The sequence below is a fragment of the Lolium rigidum genome, chromosome 1 (genome assembly GCF_022539505.1).
Source record: "Lolium rigidum isolate FL_2022 chromosome 1, APGP_CSIRO_Lrig_0.1, whole genome shotgun sequence".
NCBI lineage: Eukaryota > Viridiplantae > Streptophyta > Magnoliopsida > Poales > Poaceae > Lolium > Lolium rigidum.
The window spans coordinates 80,491,812-80,506,106 of record NC_061508.1 but is presented as its reverse complement, the minus strand read 5'-3'; the positions used below and the strand labels follow the sequence as shown (position 1 = coordinate 80,506,106).

Here is a 14,295-nt window from a genome sequence, read left to right as displayed (position 1 = left end):
TTGGCGTCTCGCTGTTGACGGGCACGTCACCTACCACTGAAAGCATAGCGCCGGTTAAATCCTGGAATAAATCCAGGTAAATGCAACACCCATGCCAAGTCTAGGACTTGAATCTGGGTGGGCTGGTTCCACCACAAGGGACCTAACCACCAGAGCTAAGCTCTGTTTGCTACCTTCAAACCGATTTGATTGAGCATACGTGAATTCACGTGGAAAACCAACCTAGCTAGTCTCATTTGATATTTCTCCGTGTGTTGGTGCAGGGCGCGTGAGGTGTTTGCGTCGTTGGTGCAGGCCCAGCGCGCCTCTCTCCGCTCCCGTATAAATGCCTCACCCCCCGCAGTTTATTGTTTTTTCAGCGACGCACGAGAGGAGAACCCCGTCCCCGTACCGAGAGATCCCAGACAGAGGAAAACACAACCCCCCGCGCCGTGCCCGCCGGCGACGCCACATTGCGAGGAGAGAAGCCTGATCGATCGCTCGAGGCGAGATGGGCAGCGTCGCCATGGATTCCGACTACGGCGCGGCGCGCGAGCTGTCGAGCCTCCAGAAACAGCGCGCGCTCTACCGCCCCGTGCTCCCGCCCTGCCTCCAGGTAATTAACCCCACCACCAGCCTCTTCTCATTCCCATCGCCGTTTGCCGCGCCATTGCACCGCCGATCGGAATCCCCTGGTCCGGATCCCCGACGGATCGATCTCGTCGACGGACGGCCGTGGTGGGGACCCTGGGTTACTCCAGTGCGGTTTATCTGTTTCGAATATTTCCCTTCGCTTTCGGCGGGGTCCTTCCGTGGAGGGTGGGGGATTAGGTGTACCAGTCGGTAATGCGCCGATCCCGACGCCACCGCCGATTCCCACCGCGGAGGTGGATCTGAGATTACAAGCAACGCCGGCACGGGATCTTTTTCATCTTCCATGGCCTGCGCGACTGAGCGGGTCGTTTTCCGGAAATGCAATGCTACATATACGTGGGCGTCCCGGGCTTATCCCGGACGTCCAATCATGTGTTGAGATTCGTGCAATCTCTCTTTGCATTTTGTAGAGAACACCCTGAGTTGTACTCTCTTCGTGTCAGTAAGTCCTTGCCTGTTTACATGACAAACCCTTTGTCCTTCATTTTGTAGAGTGTGTACAGAATCATTGGTTGATAGTAGCGCCTTGATGTTAGAAAAGAGGAGATTTGCCTATCATTTATGTATCTTTATTACTCTAGTTTTTTTCCTAATTTCTGCAACATTCAAGGTAGAGGAAAAATGATACTAATGGACTGGGAAAAAGGAAAGGTAGATTCAGATCCGCAATTCACATTCGGAAGAAGGAAAATTCGTTGGAAAAAAACATATGCATCCGAGAATCCATGCATCAAATGTATTTCCAGCATTTATGTACCTTGATTAGTCCAGATTTTTTCCAGATTTTTTGCAACATTCATGGTAGAGGAAAAATGAGACTAATGGACTGATAAAAAGGGGAAGGGAGATTCAGATCCTCAATTCACGGGCGGAAGATGGAAAATTCATTGGAAAAAAACACAAGTATCCATGAATCCATCAAAAAAAGAAATAAGAGGAATCCCATGAACCCAAAAAGTCTTGGGGTGGCTACGGACCCAGGCCCTCCAAGCCTAGATCCAGCAGTGGTCGTCATCTGCTTGGAGGAGGAAGCCTTCCCTCCCAGCGGAATGGGCGTCGGCGGCCGCTGGCCGCATCACCGGGACGGGGAGGTCGCCGCCCGCCGGCGCGGTCGCAAGAGGAGGAGGATTCGACGCCGTCGCCGTCGCCCTGGGCTGCGGGAGGTGGTGTGTCGTACGGTGGGGTGCGGGACAGGATCGTGGTGTACATGCCCACTTATGTGCCTATAGGAGCGTGAAGATGTACTTTGTACAGGATGAAAGTGCAAAACTGTGCAACACGAATCTTGACAAACTGTGCACCACCGGATAAGACCGTGACCCCCACATCGTTGTAGAATCGCTGCGTCGGTCGTTTTCTTGCATTACAAGTTAATGATGATGATGGGTCGTTTTCTTGCATTACCGCCAGGGCACCACGGTGAAGGTGGAGTACGGCGGCGCGGCGATCGCCGCCGACAGCGGGGACTCGCATGTCATCAGCCATGCGTTCCCACACACGTACGGCCAGCCGCTGGCGCATTTCCTACCGAAGACGGGCAATGTCCCGGACGCTGCCGTCGTAACGGAGCACCATGTCGTCAGGTACACATCTTCGAGATATGATTTTCTTAGGGGAAGATCTTGTGGATATGTTCAGCTTGTGCTGCATTTAATGAGACAGTTTTCTTGCGTCTCAAGAAGATGTTGTGGTCTGACCAACTATTCACCCAAAACCTACAAATTCAGTTGGGGATGAAACAAGACTCTGAACTGTCAATATACTGCCGAATATAATGTTTCCTTTTCTGGATTAGATTAGCTCATGACGTTTTCCATTTTATTCAAAGTTTTATGAGTGTATCAACCAAATAACCAATATGTGTTGAAGCTGCAATGGGTTGAGCATGTCAATTCTACTGTCTTAATTAAAGAACCCACAGTTTACAATAGACAGTACACACCAATACATATTGTCATAATTTCAACTATGGCCGTTACTACTCTATTTATTCAGGAGGATAAATAATGTAAACCTATGTAATCATGCTGACTGTAGTTCAGTAATCTATTGCTGTAACTCGACAGGATGGAACTAAAACCATGATTTTCTTGTTAGTTGGTTTCTGAAAAAATATTCTCACATACATCCATATTTTTTTTCAATAGTTACTACTTTCTATTAAAGTTGATTCATTTTAAAATTACGTTTGAGATGCAGGGTTGGTGTCGTCTTCAGTGGTAGGCAGTCCCCAGGTGGGCACAATGTTATATGGGGACTACATGATGCTATAAATGCTCACAACCCAAACAGCAAACTTATCGGTTTTCTTGGTGAGTGGATGTTGGTTTATTCGGAATGGTCCAATTAATGGATTTTTAGCTTTCTTATTTCTGCTTTTCAGTCCAAAACTGATACACACATAGCTAGGGCTGTAGGGCATCTTCAGATCATACACTACAGGAATGGAGCTATATGCCGAGGGCCGGGAACCCTCGGCGTAGGCTGCTTTGGCCGTCGGCGTAGGCTACGCCGAGGGCCGCCCTCGGCATAGCTCCTCGGCATGTAGCTCCCTCGGCAAAGCAACTATCGCCGTCGGCGTAGCCCGGCCCTCGGCGTAGCATGCTATGCCGACGGCAAAACCCTCGGCATAGACTTTTAAAAAATTCAAATTTCCATTTTCCAGAAAAATTCAAAAAAAAAAAATTCGAAAAAAAATATATTTTTTTCTATATGCCGACGGTAAAACCCTAGGCATAGACTTTTAAAAATTTTGAAATTTTAATTTCTTTTACACAATTTTTTTTCTTTTTTTCTTTTTTTTTCTTTTTTTTTCTTTGACCCAATACACTTTTAACTCTAACTACACTTAATCTTAGGTCAAATTACAATCATGGTTAAACTTCCCAGTCGGTCACCCATCCTCACACTACTCCAGCCTCAAGCACGCTTAACTTCTTGGTTCCATTCGGATGAGCTTCCGTTATAGAATTGACAACTCTTGCCGATAATAATAGCATATCAACCCTATTAACCCTTGAACCGTGATGCACACCTCTTTATTTTGGAAAATCCCAAACAATTACTTAAGTAGACAACAATGAATATATAAGTAATAATAATATTAAATTCAAATAACAATAAAATGATTTTATTTTTTGGTCTTTTTTCTATTTAATATGGAATAATTAATATCTTTAAATCAGAAAATTGAAATTCCACAAATAATATGTCTAAATCGATCAGAAAAATGAGAGGAATCTAAATATAACATCCATATCATCATTTGAACCTTAAAATTAGAGGAATCCAAATATGACTCCCAATTTTCCATGTGGCCAAAACTGCCCCCTCGGGAGATGCGAAATGGCCGTATCGGGCGGGTCTGGTGCACCGTTCGCTAACACGCTAAATGGACAAAAATTAGCACATAAAGTGATGTGTTATAGACCTAAAAACATTTTTTGCGGAATTTATTGAGCGATGGAAAGTGTACCCCTAGTTCAAATTCGGTCGGCTTCCAGCGGGTTCGGCGTGACATCGCAGGAATCCGCATGGATTCCCAGATAGCTAGAGAGTACATATGGCATGTGATATATGATGCGGAGGCGGTGTCCTACCACTACGCGGAGGTCTCGCTCAATACTAAAATGCGTCTCATGTAGCTGCTTCACAAAAAAAACCCGTTTTGGCACCCCGAAAATGAAAAAACCATCACCCATGGGTCGGATTGGAAATCCGCTCCCGGGGCCTTGCTTCCCATCCCAGGGACCACGCACGTGCCAAATATGGCCTCGTTCCGACAAACTATGTGGTGTCACGGGCCGTTTCCTACTCATTTGCCCTAAAAGCCATAGAACTCCGGACGTGATAGCCCTATTTGTGAAGGGTTTTCCAAAATAATTGCCGTATCCTAATTCCGACTTTTGGAGTGGTTACTAGGACACATAAAATGACGCCATGCGGCTCCGCGGGATTTTCTGACTTCGTTTAAATTGCCATTTGACCAAAACGGGTCCCCACGGAGATGCGGTATGGCCGTACCGGCGCGCTCGGTGCCCCCGTTTACCATCGCGCTAAACGGAAAAAAATTCACACATAAAGTGATATGTCCTAGAACTAAAAACATTTTTCCCGGAATTTATTGAGCGACGGAAAGTGTACCCCTAGTTCAAATCATGTCACTTTCCAGCGGATTCGGCGGGACACCGCGAGAAGCCGCATGAATTCCCGGATAGCTAGCGAGTACATATGCCATGTGATATATGGTGCGGAGGCGGTGTCCTACCACTACGCGGAGGTCTCGCGTAATACTAAAATGCGTCCCATGTAGCTGCTTCACAAAAAAAAACCGTTTTGGCACCCCGAAAATGAAAAAACCATCACCCATGGGTCGGATTGGAAATCCGCTCCCGGTGCCTTGCTTCCCATCCCAGGGACCACGCACGTGTGAAATATGGCCTCGTTCCGACAAACTATGTGGTGTCACGGGCCGTTTCCTACTCATATGCCCTAAAAGCCATAGAACTCCGGACGTGATAGCCCTGTTTGTGAAAGGTTTTCCAAAATAATTGGTGTATCCCAATTCCATCTTTTGGAGTGGTTACTAAGACACATAAAATGATGCCATGCGGCTCCGCGAGATTTTTTGACTTCGTTTAAATTGCCATCCGGCTAAAACAGGAACCCGAGGACATATAAGAAAGTGATTGAATTGTTTCTATATTAACATGGTACTGTACATGATTCAAATATGCATGATTTTGACATGAATGGATAGATGATGTTTTTATGAACATTTTGATACCTCATACGCATTTTTCTGACATCATATGAATTAGTTATGATTTTTACAAAATTAGACAAATTTGAAAAATGGCTACGCCGAGGGTGGCCGTCGGCGTAGCCCTGTCTACGCCTAGGGCCAAAGATATGCCGAGGGTTGCCCTCGGCGTAGACCTCACTACGCCGACGGCCGCGCTACGTCGAGGGTCGGATGAGGAGGCTGGCCAGGCCAGGCCATACGCCGAGGGCCCCGACTTTTGGCCGTCGGCGTATAAAAGGCCCTCGGCGTATCGCGCCATTCCTGTAGTGATAATATGAAAAGCACAGTGATAAAAGTTTCCCTATTTTTTGGTTGAAATCCTACTACTTGTGATTATTTATTCTCTCATATTATCTGGGCACATGAGCCACGTGTGCACAAAATTTACACTCAACAGGCTAACAATTTCTTAGGGCCTCTCTGATTCAAATACATTTTGAAGGACTCTACGTGTTCTTCGATTTGTATGACTGTATATCATAGGAATTTTCCTAGAGACTCCTTTGCAACCTATTTCACAAGAAAGATTCATTGTTCAATTTGCCATTGTTTTCTAGCGCAATCAAACTTCATTTCGTACAAATTGCTGTGGTTCTCAATTTATATGAAAATATGTAAGAATATAAGTCTACATTTTTTTTCGATTACAGTGTCTTTGCAATAATCCTTTCAATTAAAGAGAAGATGCTTAACTGCATTGTACACTGATTCAACCTCACCAAATCATGAAAATTCGAAGATTTTTTATTTTTTTGTATTTGGCCAATGTATAAGAAATTAAGTGCAGCAAGCAGTGCCTAGTGCCACAATTAGAATTTTTGAAATACAAATATCAAACTCCCCAGGTGTTTTTTTTTGTTTCTCCGTGCACGTTGGACGCCCAATGTTGACTTACACATCGGCTGATACCGCATAACGAATCGTGTATGCTCGCTTTTACTTATTATTATTTATCATTTTGTGTTGAAACAGGTGGAACGGATGGTTTGTTTGCACAGAAAACTTTGGAAATCACCGATGAAGTTATTTCTTCATATAAAAATCAAGGTGGTTATGATATGCTTGGTCGGACCAGGGATCAAATCAGAACAACTGAACAAGTAAAGGCAGCAATGAATACTTGCCAAGCTTTGAAGTTGGATGCTCTTGTAATAATTGGAGGTATTATTTATTAAAATCAGCTAAGATAAGATATGGTACTGACTGTAGCTATATCATTTACATTGGAAACATGCCCTCAATGCCTTCTTTGATTTTTATTTAGGTGTCACATCCAACACAGATGCTGCTCAGCTTGCTGAGACATTTGCTGAGTCAAAGTGTTCAACAAAGGTGGGTGAAAATTATCTAATAAATCTTGCTCTTTCATTATACACTTTTCATATTGGTCCACATCCCACTAGTAATAAGTATTTTCCTTACATAATACAAGATCCTGAGATAATTTATTTTTCGACAGGTAGTTGGTGTTCCTGCAACTCTGAATGGTGATCTTAAGAACCAGTTTGTAGAGACAACTGTTGGTTTTGATACCATATGCAAGGTACACTATTATAAAAGTATTGAGTTGAATCATTCATCTTGCCTTTGCTATAACTTCTAGAGATTCACTACTTTTTATTGACCTCTCTGGCTGTACGAACAGTAGCTGCTGGGACCATACAATTAATATTGAGATCCTAATTTTTAAAAATGTTTTCGGCGTAGATTTTGCTACGGAATCAAGCGGCGGCGGCGGGGGGGGGGGGCAATATCCTGCCGCTAGTTCATTTTGAGATTTCTAGTTCAAACTTTCATACAAAATTTCAATTAGAAATCTCAAAATGAACTACAAGAGGGATGTTGGCGGGACCCCGCTTGACACCTTAGATTTTGCGGTATTTTATTTTAAATTTTTTTCAACAGTAACATGAATTGCTACATTGGTAACAGGTCAACTCACAGCTCATCAGTAACGTCTGCACTGATGCTCTTTCTGCTGAGAAGGTAACACATAATGGATGATGAACTTCCACTAATACATTCATGATTGCATACTTTCTTTGTGAATGTTAGTAAATTATTCCTAATTTCAGTGATCTTTTTTCTTCTAAATACTGCATATCATGCTACAACCTCATTGCTGATAAGTCTGTCTTCATTATCAGGGTGCTATGTACTCCTTAAATTATGTTGAAATTTTGACAGAAATAAAATTTTAATATGTAGTATATTTAGTTATAAAAATTAGTCCCTGCATTGTTTATCCCTTTTTAAAGCTTTGTTATCTTTTGTCGGCAGTATTACTATTTCATTCGCCTGATGGGGCGGAAAGCATCTCATGTGGCCTTGGAATGTGCTCTTCAATCACATCCAAATATGGTTAGGCATCCTAATTTAATTTTTATTGGCCTAGTTGACGCATAATATATATTAAAAATTAATCCGAGTTAAGAATCTCAGGTTTTACTCGGGGAGGAGGTTGCTGCATCAAAACTTACAATTTCTGATATTACAAAGCAGATATGTGATGCTGTCCAGGCAAGGGCTGAAAAAGGTAGGAGTTATGTGGTTCTTACAAGTTTCATATTCTAATTGCATAACATCAAGGTTCCAGCATAATCAAATTATATTGTGCTCTTAAGTATGTCATACAGTTGCACATCTTCTCTTATTATCATAGCATCATACTATTTTGTGCAGATAAATATCATGGTGTTGTACTTATTCCCGAGGGACTTGTCGAGAGTATTCCTGAATTGTACGCTTTGCTTCAGGTCAGTATCAGTACCTGAAACAATGTTGTTCATGAAATATTCACTGAGCTTAGCTTATTTTTGTAGGAAATTCATGGGCTACATGATAAAGGTGTTTCCATTGAGAACATCTCTTCTCATCTTTCCCCATGGGCTTCTGCACTATTTGACTTCTTGCCTCCATTTATCAGGAAACAGGTATGGATTTCTTGTTTGTAATATATAGATATCCATAATTAGGTAAAGTTGTTTCTGCAATTTTATTTTGTCTCTGCGGTGCAGCTACTACTCCATCCAGAATCTGACGATTCTGCTCAGCTTTCTCAGGTACTTTAGCCATTCGATCTGTAATTTAATCTCATTTCTGTTGCTTTACATTCCAGGTAACAATTACATATTCTTATTTTGCAGATTGAGACTGAGAAGCTTCTAGCACAGCTAGTTGAGACAGAAATCAATAAACGTCTGGTTAGCATCCCAGAAACACTGATAACAACCAGAGTTATTAGTTCATTTGTTCAATGAGCACCACCTTCATCAGTGCTTATTGTTATTTTCTTTTTTGGCTTATTTAGGATGAAGGCACTTACAAAGGAAAGAAGTTCAATGCGATTTGCCACTTTTTTGGGTACCAAGCCAGAGGTGCCCTGCCCTCAAAGTTCGATTGCGATTACGCTTATGTAAGTATGGCCGCACTTCTCTATCTTATGTGCCATCTGGTTATTTTGCTTGATGACCTGTTAATTGTCTGGTCCCAGATTCTCGGTCATGTATCCTATCACATCTTAGCTGCTGGCCTGAATGGTTACATGGCCACTGTGACAAATCTTAAGAGTCATGTGGACAAGTGGAAATGTGGCGCTGCACCTATTACGGTGAGTATGCCTATTGGATTGTAATTTTTTATGCTTTGAAGATACAATTCCTTTAAGATTTGTAAGTCAATCATTTCATACAAGTTCAGGTCAACTGCAAAATAAACACATAACCATTTCTTCATTTCCTCATGACCAGTCTATGATGACTGTAAAGGGATGGTCGCGAGGTCCTGCTGCCAGTCAAATTGGGAAGCCTGCTGTCCACATGGCGAGCGTAGACTTGAAAGGAAAGGCATACGAGTAAGTATGATATGTATTACGATATTTAAGCAGCATCTTAGCTCACTACTTTCAAGTTCCAACCTGTTCACTTCTTCTATTCTCCGATCCGTTTGCTTTGTTGTAACCAAAATACTCTGTTTTTTCACTGATAAAATAAAAATACATGTAGTCCTATTTACCAAGAAAATTGTTTTGTGCCTTGAAGGTTGTTGAGGCAAAACTCTTCCAGCTTCTTGATGGACGACATCTACAAGAACCCTGGACCACTGCAATTTGAAGGAGCAGGTGCAGAGGCAAAGCCTATTTCATTGTGCGTGGAAGATAGAGACTACATGGGGAGGATCAAACAGTTGCAGGAGTATTTGGAGAAGGTAAATCAACTAAAGTTTCGTCATATATGACTGTTGATAACTCTTTTTGTTGGTTGTCATGGTGCTTGTTTGAATGTCATGCAGGTGAAAAGCATGGTGAAGCCTGGGTGCTCGCAAGATGTGCTGAAAGCTGCACTAAGCTCTATGGCACATGTGACGGAGCTGCTGACCATCATGTCTTCGCCGTCTTACAACGGTCAGGCAACCATCTGAGAGGAAAACTCGGAGCATTGGACATGCCTGGAATCTCATGTGGTTCCACAAACATATTTTTCGTATTTTTGTCGGTCATAGAAACCGTGAGCTTGATAGCTATATATCTGCTCATAATCTGAGTATTTTAGTGGAGATTGATATGAGTTGGAACAGGAATAATTGCCCTCTTTTAAAGAAGAAACAAAAGAGTTAGAAGACATCCTCATTTCCTTTTCTTTGCGACTAAAGGTCTACTAGGTGCAATAGATCCCATTGATCCAATTGATGGCAGCACATAAGAACCCCTGAATTCTGGTTCATCAAGATAGGCTGGATAGTGTTTAATTCATAGGATTTTGAAAATGTAGGAATAAATATGGCAAATGACATGTTTATATCATATACTGATCGCATACATTAGGAGGATGCATTAATTTTTCTGGAAGATACAAGTTCTATGAGTTTCCCTTTTATAGAGTCAATTCAACTGTTTTGGTTGAGCCGCATTGGGTGATAATCCCAACCAAGGGTATCATTGCAAAACATCTAGTACAAACAAGATCTAAGAAAGTAGAAATCGCCGAAAAGGAACACTGATATCTGTCGAGACACGGTAGTGGTGTAATACCTTGATATACACACTGTAGACTTTTTTTATCAAACGACATGGTAGGAGTATGGTTCAGATCTTCACATGATAGGAGTAGCAATAGGAAAGAGTAAATTTTTTTTATCAAACGCCATGATGGACACTTCATTGATTATCAAGATCGATAAAGAAAAGGAAGGGACTCTTCAAACGGAAATTCATCTTGGCTCCCGGGAGCAAGTATTTGTAGAGGCTATCCTAGAAATTAAAACAATATATGTGAGCTACATAATTACTCTCTCAAGGACAATGTTCTATGATTAAAGCCACGATCTAGGAAACTACAATCTTGATAGATATATATTACCGTAGTTGCCCCAAGCGAGTGTCATCCCTGCACCATAGTTTCCACGATATCCATGTAACCAGAATTGATCGTCGGTCATCTAATATTTCAGATAGTCTAATGTATAAAACGTTAACATCGCTCTCGTCCCGTGTCACGGCACAGGGGCGACTCCCCGTCCGCCGTCGCTCGAGGGCTCCCCTCCGGCTTATGCCGCCACTGCCGCTGGCTCTAACCACGGTTTTTGCGGGGCCTACTGCCAAAGGTTGTGGTGTAGGTCCTCTTCTCTCCGTATGTTGGGGCCACCGGAGGCCGGCAGCTGCAGCTAGGGAGCAGCGGCCGGAACTCGCAACGAGCGGAAGCCGGGGCGGCCGCACCGGATATCGGTCGGTTCCTCTTCTTGCCAAAATAAGTGTGAGACGACTGTGCTCTCTGCCTATAAAAACCCCACATCGTTTTGTTGTAGACAAGTGTGCTCTCTCTGCAAGAAGTTCTTGGTGACTGCGCGACGACTAATGGCTGGCGGTTGCGGCGGACCTGGGTGCAATGGATCTGGGGATCCAACGCCCAGATCTTGTAGCGGTGGTGGGTGTTTGGGCGGCAGCCCAACCGGATTCGTGTTGAGGCTGGTTGTCTGCTCTACACCGCCCGGTGCTGTGTAGGCTGACTCTCCTTCGAACATAGGGGCTTGAAGGACGCCGGGGCGGCGGCCCTAGGGAGCCGTTGGTCGTTTCACCGACGATGAGTGTGTGGTGTTCATGGTTATTGTGGCAGGAGGAGCTACAACAGGGTGCATCACAAAAAGCTCGGGGGCGTCCATTCAGAAGTGCGGTGCTACAGACTACGTGCTCCGGCAATCTAGGTGCTCCCGTGCCGCTGATCTGCCCGACATTCACCCTTTTGGTGAGGGAGCTCAGGAGCTCCAGGCAAAGGGCGTCGTTTCACTTCTCGGATGCGTTGTTGTGGAGCTCCGCTTCTCACCCTCGTGGGTTTGTGGCTCTCTGGGAGAAATCTCTAGCTTTGGGTTACCAAAGAGGGTGGCATCGGATACGTCACTACCTCCTTGGAGGCATTGCCTTGGAGGGCCTGCATGTGGAGGCTTGCTCGTATTTCTCTATTGTCGATGTGGTGGATGTCGGGGCAGCGGCCCCGAGAGGTTGTGTTTGCGCTCCGAGGCGGCGGCCTCGGGGAGCATAGCGGGTGGTGGTCTTGTGAGGTAGGGCTAAGACTCGTCATGACTTTGGTGGCAATGTTGTGCTGCTAGTGTGGCGGTTATATCCGCTCGGTTGACGTGTCCTTTTAAACATAAGGCCAAAGGCCCAGCTTTAAATTAATAAAGCCACAACGGCAGAGTTACAAAGTGCTGAAAACAGCTTACAAACATCAAGGACCAAACACACTAAAGATAACAAAGAACGCAACTTGATCTTGATGTCATCATCTAAAGGGGGAGGCAAAGCTTAGGAGAAGCAATGCCGTGCAGCTCACCACCGGAGAGCCCTGCTAACATCAAGTCTTGGCGCAACGCAGCCAGCCTGCCATCCGCCTCCACCTCCGAAGAAGGCCCCAACCTTCTCGCCCTGGATCGTAGGGTGTCGAACCATCAGCAGGCGGAGCAGCTCACCCTAGAGCACGCATGAGCACCTGGGCAGGGTGCCAAGGACCATCGCCAGACAAGATCACCGCACGCAAAGAACAACGAGCATCGCCACCGGCCACCTCACCGGCACCCCAAAAGACTTCAGCTTCCAGACAGAGCTCGCCGAAGAAGACACGGCAAACGCCGCCACCGGCGAGACCAAACAACACACGCAGAACGCCCACCTCCCGCCGTCCCAAGGCGACGTCTCCAAGGAGAAGAACGACGCCGGAGCGCCGTCGCCGCCCAATCCGTAGATCTAAGGTTTTCACCCGGGCACAAGGGGAGGGTGGGGGAAGGAGGATGTACCTCAGCATCGCCTCCAAGAAGGATGACAGCGTCCGAGACGTCGCCGACGCTGTGGCCGCCCCGCCGGCCAAGGATCTCTCCCGGTCAGAGCCCCCGACCCTGCCACCCCAACAAAGCCCGCGGATCCGGCGAGGACGCCAGGCTCCATGGCCTTGGGGTGGGAACTGCGCAGCCGCCGACCGCTGACTTCAGATCTGACGCAGGGTCGACGGGGCGACCACCGCGCCGTGAGCTCCCTCCGCCACCTCCACGCCACCCACGCGACCATGGAGGCGGTCTCCAGCACCAGCCAGCGCCCCCCGCCGCCTGGGCCCGCGCCGCCCTCACCTCGCAGAGGCCGCCGCCTCAGGTGCCCAAGCCCCCACCAGAGCGGACGTCGGTCGACCACGCCCTGGCCCCGGCCGCTCCGGAGGAGCAGATCGGAGCAGGGTCGTCTCCCGCCCGGCCGCGCCGGCACCAGCAAGCCTCGCACGACGTTCCTCCTCCGATCGCCGCGCCAGGAGCCGAGAGCTTAAATCCCCGCCGCCCCCTTCACCGGCGTCGCGGCCTTTGACCGGCGGCGTCTCCGGGGACGACGAGGAGGAGAGGTGTGGCTGGGGGAGGCGGCGGCGGCGGGCTAGGGTTTCGTCCCCCCCGGTCGCCAGGAGGAGGCGACGCGGGGGTGCGAACCGTCCGGTTGACGTGTCCTAGAAAGGGCGGTTGGACTTTATGTCGGGGTGGCGGTCCCAGATGAGTTGGTCAAGATGGGCGTGGTCCGTTTCCTGTGGCCCATTGTAGCTTGGGCTACGGGTTGGCGGCTTGTGTCGCGTTGCAGCTCGAGAGCGACCGGCGGTATGTCGGACGGAGGCCCCGGAAGGTGGTGGTCTTGGTTGTCTGCGCAGGGCGTGCTAGGGCAGCAGAGTCGAAGCGGTGACTTCGAGAGTTTTGACAACTTTGAGGATGTTTGACCTTGAGTCGTGTGTGCGCTGAGGTGACTCTTGACATTGGTCGTCAGCGTGTCGGGCACCGCTTCTTGCGTACGAACTCGTGGATGCGGGTGGCTTCTTCTCTTCTGCAGTGGTAGGAGTTCGGCTAGTTTGTTGGAGCGGGTCACTGTTGGTCGTGTTTGTGTGGTTAGCGGCGTGAATCTGTTGTGGTTTTGTTGGGTAGGCTTGGATCTATTTATGTTGGTTTCGGTATGGTTTCTTTAAAAAACTCTGCGAAGTTTTTATCTTCGTTTCTTTTTAAAAGTTGATCGTCAGGTTTGAGCATCCAAGTTGGCCAGCCAACTTAATTCGATCCTTCGAAGTCCGCACCAGCCATTGCTGCCGATTCAACACAGCGGATTAGGCTATTACTTGCAGCTAGGAAATCACTAGTAACCACGAAAATATAATTTCGGTTCCGGCTCTGGCCCCGGGTAACAAGTGCAACGGCCCGGGGCCCACCCAAAAGTAGGGCCCATTTTTTCTGGCACAGTGTATATAGGAAAAAGTAGAAGAAAAAAAATTAGACCCATCTAGCATGCACGCAGTCTAAATTGGGCCCATTTAAAGAGTTCGCCCTGGGGCTTCCCAAATCCTAAAGCCGGCCCC

General features: G+C 46.4%; 1 protein-coding gene across 2 annotated transcripts; it reads left to right on the top strand.

Moving 5' to 3' along the window:
* The first annotated feature begins 373 nt into the window (after positions 1–373).
* Positions 374–10,058, top strand: LOC124685370 (pyrophosphate--fructose 6-phosphate 1-phosphotransferase subunit alpha-like). 2 transcript variants are annotated; one of them, XM_047219813.1, is made up of 18 exons: positions 374–595; positions 2,044–2,216; positions 2,833–2,945; positions 6,410–6,598; positions 6,702–6,773; positions 6,901–6,980; positions 7,370–7,423; positions 7,718–7,798; positions 7,880–7,973; positions 8,120–8,193; positions 8,260–8,370; positions 8,455–8,499; positions 8,584–8,640; positions 8,748–8,852; positions 8,931–9,047; positions 9,187–9,290; positions 9,478–9,643; positions 9,728–10,058. In XM_047219813.1, exons 1-18 carry the CDS (start codon positions 491–493, stop codon positions 9,854–9,856), a joined length of 1,869 nt encoding a protein of 622 aa, XP_047075769.1. In that variant the 5' UTR covers positions 374–490; the 3' UTR covers positions 9,857–10,058. The 2 variants fall into 2 exon arrangements, with proteins under 2 accessions (XP_047075769.1, XP_047075701.1); XM_047219745.1 differs by having other exon boundaries at positions 375–595; positions 6,702–6,769; positions 6,897–6,980.
* The last annotated feature ends 4,237 nt before the right edge of the window (positions 10,059–14,295 follow it).